At 46.3% G+C, this 6,381-nt stretch overlaps 2 protein-coding genes across 2 annotated transcripts in view, besides 1 other annotated feature; one reads left to right on the top strand and one right to left on the bottom strand.

Moving 5' to 3' along the window:
- The window catches only part of TSTA_078460 (uncharacterized protein), a gene marked incomplete at both ends in the record, with an annotated part of 689 nt that extends 305 nt beyond the window's left edge, over positions 1 to 384 (bottom strand). The window contains 2 exons of the mRNA XM_002341833.1: positions 20 to 204; positions 331 to 384. Coding sequence (XP_002341874.1) covers positions 20 to 204; positions 331 to 384 — 239 coding nt within the window. The remainder of the gene's footprint in view (positions 1 to 19; positions 205 to 330) is intronic.
- Positions 385 to 3,328: 2,944 nt separating this feature from the next.
- Positions 3,329 to 3,357: a microsatellite.
- Positions 3,358 to 3,668: 311 nt separating this feature from the next.
- On the top strand, positions 3,669 to 6,044 carry TSTA_078450 (uncharacterized protein; the record flags this gene model as incomplete). The annotated part of the gene is made up of 1 exon (XM_002341832.1): positions 3,669 to 6,044. One exon carries the CDS (start codon positions 3,669 to 3,671, stop codon positions 5,772 to 5,774), a length of 2,106 nt encoding a protein of 701 aa, XP_002341873.1. The 3' UTR covers positions 5,775 to 6,044.
- Positions 6,045 to 6,381: the final 337 nt, after the last annotated feature.

The raw sequence follows: 6,381 nt of genomic DNA, 5'->3' as shown, positions 1-6,381 counted from the left end.
CACCCCCAGATTCGCATACGCCTGTATATACTTGACAAAGTACTGCGCAAACGCGTGAGTATGGCCGGTACTCCCCAGACCACGGCTGCTCCCGTACCCATCATCTAGATTATTATCAGTCGTATTTCCGTAAAGCTCTCCATTAATCTTCATCCATCCCGGTGGACTCCACGGCGATCCGACGATTTGTATGTCGTTATTTAACTGCCCCCCCCCCGGCTTTAGGGTTGTTGGCAATGTTCCGCAATACTCCGTCTGGGTAGTTCATGAAATCTTTTAGTCTGAGCTAAAAGAAAAAAAAAAAAAAACTGTTGGCTCATGGCTACCTACCCTACCCATCTCAACAGCCACACTAATGCGTAAAAATACGTTGTAGAGAGCCATTTATTTTTCCCTGTTTGATGATCTTCTAAATAGAACTAGTACTGCTAGATGACCATCTAGGAAAGTCAAGTACGTAAAATATGGATTTACATGTCCGAATTGTCTATCCCGATATTCCTTCAGTGTGAATTAATCTGCGATGAGACCGACGGGTATTCATATTGATGAGAGGGGGCAATCGAACCTTTACGAATATACATAGCCCGGTAGTGAGTGAAGTGATATGAGGTTTGAGAAAGAAACTCTCAGTACCCACAGACATTCCCAAGAAAGCGAATCTCAAATACAGTTGCATGACTGAACTGATGTAACGCGGCTGTGATCATTCGATGGGTGGGATGTAGTAGGCGCATGTAACACAGTGGCGGAGGACTGTGACTGTTGAAGTTACGATCATGTTATTTGAGCGAAGTACCTACCTATTTAGATCATATATTTATGTTGCTTTAATCGACTGTATCTCGATGACGGGCTTTACAAGACCAGGAAGGAGATGTGGTTAGCTTTGGATATTTCTGACTTGCATTCTACCCTCGAGATCGGGATGCCATGCGAAACATATGCTAGAAGCATGCTGTAGCAGCTGTAGCCTTCCAAGGCTGTGGTGAAAGTGATCTACCTCGATAGGGATGGCGACAACATTTAGTACCTGCATAAATAACATTCCTACCTTGAGTGGCCGAATACTAGACATTTTAAACAGGGAAGCAGGATTATATCTCAGATAATAACTATACTTTGTAAAATAAAAACAAAATGTAATAAACAGAGAGTATCTCTGGTGAATTCCGCAGGATCAAAGTCGGTTAGTTTTAGATCTATAAGAGGGGGGAAGAAGCCGGATCATCTGTTGATCCTTTAATTACAACTAATACCGATGTATTTTTAGGTCTGTAATTTACAGTGTACTAACTAATACAGCATTCCACAGTGCGTTTTCAATTTTAATTACCTGTTGCTACAAGAAACACTGCGAGTATTTAATGGCCGGTACGATCTAGAACGCTACAATTCTGTTGCGCTGAGGCAAGAAACTACTTACAATGTAGACAATTCGCCACTGTCTTTGAACGTCTTTGCTTTTTCACAACGCAAGGAACTCATACCACAACAATAGGATTCGGATTTTCTCCACTTTTTCTTTTTCTTTTTCTTTTTCTTTTCTCGTATTCAGAAATCAAGAGCTGAAAGCATACAAAGCGTGGAATTGGTTCAAGCTGAGGAGAGACAGGGTGTTTCGGTTCCTGGGCGTTGTGTGTGTAACAGTATTGTGTACTCCGTACTAGGAACGTTTTACTTGAGGTCGTTATATCATGCGTGTATTGGGTTGATTGTAAGCACCCCGTGTCATTAGGCTCTTAGAGCGACAGTAATATATAAGGTCCCGTTTACTATTTTCGAATATATGTACTGCCGTGAATTATAGATTAATAGGGTACGGAGTAGAGAGCTAATGCTGTATCGTACAGAAACAACTGTGGTATTACCGGTAATATACCCCACCAAGAGTCAGTCCCCCGATCACGAGTCGGGACTGAAGGTTTGGCTGAACGAACCACGGCTGCGCTGTGGGGGAGTCCACGTCTAACGATCTAGAAGCCTCATTGACACGCGAGCAAGAACAGTGAACAAATGAATCGAGCTCAAGTCAATGGCATTACTCACGAGTACCCTGATGAGTCTTGACTTGTATCATCTTAAGTCCCGACTACTCACTAGAAAGAATCCAGTGGGGCCGCATTGTGGCGATTCCTGGCCTAAAAGAGTGACGGGCAGATTGTGGCCCGCGTTTTCAGGCTAACTCCGAACTAACAGTCACTGCAGTGTCAGGTTGACTGCCAGTTATTCAGACCTGGAATGTACATAGTAACATGGCAGGTTTAATGAATCAACTGTGCTAGATATCATGACTCAGCAGGAGCCAGGATCTATGATACCACACTGAAGAGAGGCTACTGCGAGTACAACTCAACAGATGAATCAGCATGGATTCCACCAGAGTGGTATAGCTCCCTTTGTGATGAAGACGTCGTTAGCCACAGCTAAATTACTAACCAAAATCCATAGTCCAGTCCATGAGCTGGGTCTCCCCCACTACGTATTGAACTATCAGATCAGACATGCCGGCGGCACGAAAATGATACCACCGGTGAGATATGTTTGTTGTCATTGAAGGATCGGGTCATTGTGCAGACGTCTGCATCCGACTCCAGGGTGAAGGCGAGTTCAACACAGGGCAAGGACAAGGAAAGAATCTGATTGTTTGTGGGTTTGCCTTGCCGTGCCCTGGTATTTGCCAGGAACCGGGCATTGTATGTCTGTCACTGGAACAATCATTCGTTCAATACTGACTAGCATAAGGGTTATCGGGGACAATAAATCAAAAACAATACTTGGCTTCACTAGATAGAACTCTTTATTGGTAGAAAATGCATGTTTTAACATGCCGGCCAATACATACTGTTTAGGCCGACGGCCGGACTTTTAGTATTGGCTATTAACAGGGCCAGTCCTTCATTGAGTTGGCTCCCGGACAAAGCCGCAAAGCTAAAGTCGGCGCATGTATTAGTAATTCCGAATCCGTACCTATGCAAATATACGCACCATGGCTATTCTCTCTGCTTACTCATGCAATGAAGCTCCTATGAAATAAGGAAATACAAGGAATAATTAGGGTAGAGTAATGGACAAACAAATTGCCAAGCGACACAATGCTGGCAGCAAGTCAAGCCCGACATCGTATCAACGTCCGTATTCGTATGTAATATATGACGGTGCGTTGATGCATACTCTTTGTACGACGCTGCAGTCATACAACGTCTGTATTGTATGTAACCGTACGACGGGTCCTGCTTAGCCCGGGGCTGATGCTTTCCCTCCAACAAACCGACGTAACTCCATCAATCATTTGTTTCGCTCGCTCTCACTCACTCACCTCACCATTCTTCTCCTCCTCCTCCTCCTCCTCCTCCTTGTCACCTCTTTTCTCTTCTCTCTCTTCATACGAGGCGTTTCCCTCTTTATTCGCTCCTACTATGCCTTGACGACTTCAATACCCGCTTTGTTTGTTGCTTTGTTGTGTGTTTGATCAACCTTCCTTGCTGTCTATGGAGCTGGGATCCGCCATTCGCCTCCACCTCGCTGAACCAGCAGCTCCTTGATACCAGTTCCTCATACAAACTCCCTGCTATTAAATGGTCGATTCCGTTCTGAATAGATCATTTCCTTTGCACTTTTGCTGCTATTGATTGCCGCCGTTTGATCGGTCGGGCGCTCTCCCAGTCATGGCTTCTCTTGTCCCCGAGGCCGGGCTGTCTCTCTGGCGTGGAGACCAGCCGGGTAACCTCTCGCCAGACCCTCATGCCAAACAAACTCAGATAATGCGTTTGAACCTCACTCAAAGCACCTTGGACGAACTGGTGGAAAGCCTTCGCAACGATCAAAAAGCTCGATTACGTCTTGGGAAACACCAAACTCTCTACTACGGCTCCAAGTCCCACCAATTTCACTCCCACCTCGAACCTCATCGCTCCGAATTGTACAAGACCTCCCCCACCGATAAAGAAAACCTCTACTTCTCGGGCGTGCTCAGTCACAGCCTCGAGGTTCAAAAGGCAAAAGAAGCAACGGCTGCCACCGACGAAGCCCTAGCAAACCTCGAACAGAGTCTCAGTGCCTTTGAACGAGGCAAGGAGTCGAAGAAGACGCAACTCGTCAACCTCAAGCCTGGCGATCAAAGGTCTCGCTCCAAGGTTCCCTTGAGCAAGATTGATCTTGACAAAGAACGTTTCTTCAAAAATCGCTCCATCTCTGGCAGTCCCTCACTCGGAGCTATTCGATCACCCGCATCATCTCTCCCCGCTCTCACTCCCACCTCAGTTCCTTCGTCCCAGAACAAACGAAAGATCCGACTCGAAGCGTTGAAAACACCGTTCATCCACCTTCTCGCAGTCACTCCGGTTTCAGTCAAGTACCTCGCTCAAACGACTCGCTCGTCGCAGGAAGACTGCCTCGAATTGGCCAGGAAGTACGGCGTTGAAAACCGAATTGACCCTTCGAAGTTCAATCTGAAGGATAAATGTTACAAGGAATTAGATATCTGGAACTTCCCATATCCAAGCGAATCTGATCGCACCTCTGCAATTGAAAACGCAATTTCAGCGTTTGATCGGCAGCGGATATCACCTTCAGACAAGCTGTGGCAGATGCTGAATTCAAAAGAAGAGCGAGCAAAAGGAGTTTGCAAATCGCGCTTGAAGCTTCAAACCGGACCTCCACCTATTAAAGTGCACGCATCGGAGGAAACAAGCAAAGAAGGGTACATGACTGGCAACGAGACTGACCGAACCAACGGGCGATTGACCCCGAACGGTGACAGCACTACATCCAAGCCAGCACCAAAGAAGATGGCGACCACCAAATCCAAGAATACCACCCTCACTGGGCGAGTCACAAAAAAGACAGAGAAGAAGGCTCCTGCAAAACCCACGGGCAAGTTCAAATCTGCCGAGTTTGTGCATGATTCAGACGAGGACACGGACATTCCAGACGCTCCTCCTGTTCGTCCACCTCCACCAGCAGCGAAAAAGGCACCAGCCGCGAGCTCTACGGAAGCCAAGAAAGCACCAGCCAAACCAGTAGCGGACAACAAACCTGCGAAAGCGGCTTCCAAACCCAGTTCCGTCACTCACTCGCCAACAGTCAAACCCCAGATTACGTTGAAGCCTCAGCCGCGAACTATCAAAACCATTCCGGCCAGCAGCGCTAATGGAACTGGTTCCAAGACATTACCTGGATCTCGAGCAACAAAGCCTACTTCTCCAGTCAAAAAGTCTCCATTGGCGTCCTCCCCACCGACAAATGCGTCTGATATTGACAACTCTAGCCAAAACTCCGGGCAGACGAGCTCATCTAGTTCATCACCTCTTATGGCACAAATGGCGAAACAGAACAAAGCGAAATATACGGTTACTACGACCGCTACCAAGCCAAGGGCCCCTGCTGCGAAGCCTAATGGTACGGTGAAGCCTGCAGTCGAGCAAGCGAACCCTTTGAAACGCAAGGCTTTACCTGAACCGATGCCAACCGGTCGCATTAACCGCAATGGGGACGATATCAAACGTCGCCGACCGATTGAGTCTATGTCACCGAGTGGGACGAGTTCGGGTAGTGCGTCGCCTCCACTCAACCGCGAGCACCTTCGTCAACAACTACGGCAGAAATCGATGGAATTCAAGAAGCTATACTCAAAGTATAGAGCTCTTCACGACTCTTTGGTGAATCAACTCAATCCCATGCCATCGGATCTTACACGCTTGAAACAAATGCATGCTCGAGTACAGCGGACGAAGAAAGAAATCTGGGACGAAGACCGACGACTGCGGAGGTAGTCCTACAAGCTGGCTTGTTGATCTTTCTCAGCTGATATCATTCTGATTCTTTGGTCTCATTTATTGCTTTACATGGTAAACAAAAGTGATTTCCAGTAAGAGCATCAATCCATCGCTCCAAAAACAGTAGAGGGATCGGAACATTGCATTTGAATTGTACATATTTATGCATTTTGTTTCTTCTTTTGGTTTGAACTAGAAAAGGAAACATAGGAGTTTGAATTTAACTAGCATTATCTTGCTTCAACACCACCGTTCTTATTCGTTGTCCATGAAGTCTCTTATATTGAAGTATGGTAGACTACTAGATAAAGAGGAAATTATAAACGAGCCAGTGCTTGACCGTTGAATACTGTAGTGTAACGGACTGAGTGGAGGAGGACTAAAATAGCGGATGCCAACTCGGCTGGGGCCGATTGGTACGTACAGTGTAACATACTGTATTACTATTACATGAGAACGGATGTTATAAGCCGGATGGGGAGACTGCTCATTGTGAAGCACGTGGCTAGCCGGTATGGTATTATTACCTTACATACTGTAACTAACAAACTAACCATGTATGTATCATTACATAAGCATGCATCTCTCTGCCTAAGGCATAAAG

This window comes from Talaromyces stipitatus, genomic scaffold, assembly GCF_000003125.1.
Source record: "Talaromyces stipitatus ATCC 10500 scf_1105507295523 genomic scaffold, whole genome shotgun sequence".
NCBI classification, from domain to species: Eukaryota; Fungi; Ascomycota; class Eurotiomycetes; order Eurotiales; family Trichocomaceae; genus Talaromyces; species Talaromyces stipitatus.
This window is presented reverse-complemented; position numbering and strand designations above follow the sequence as displayed.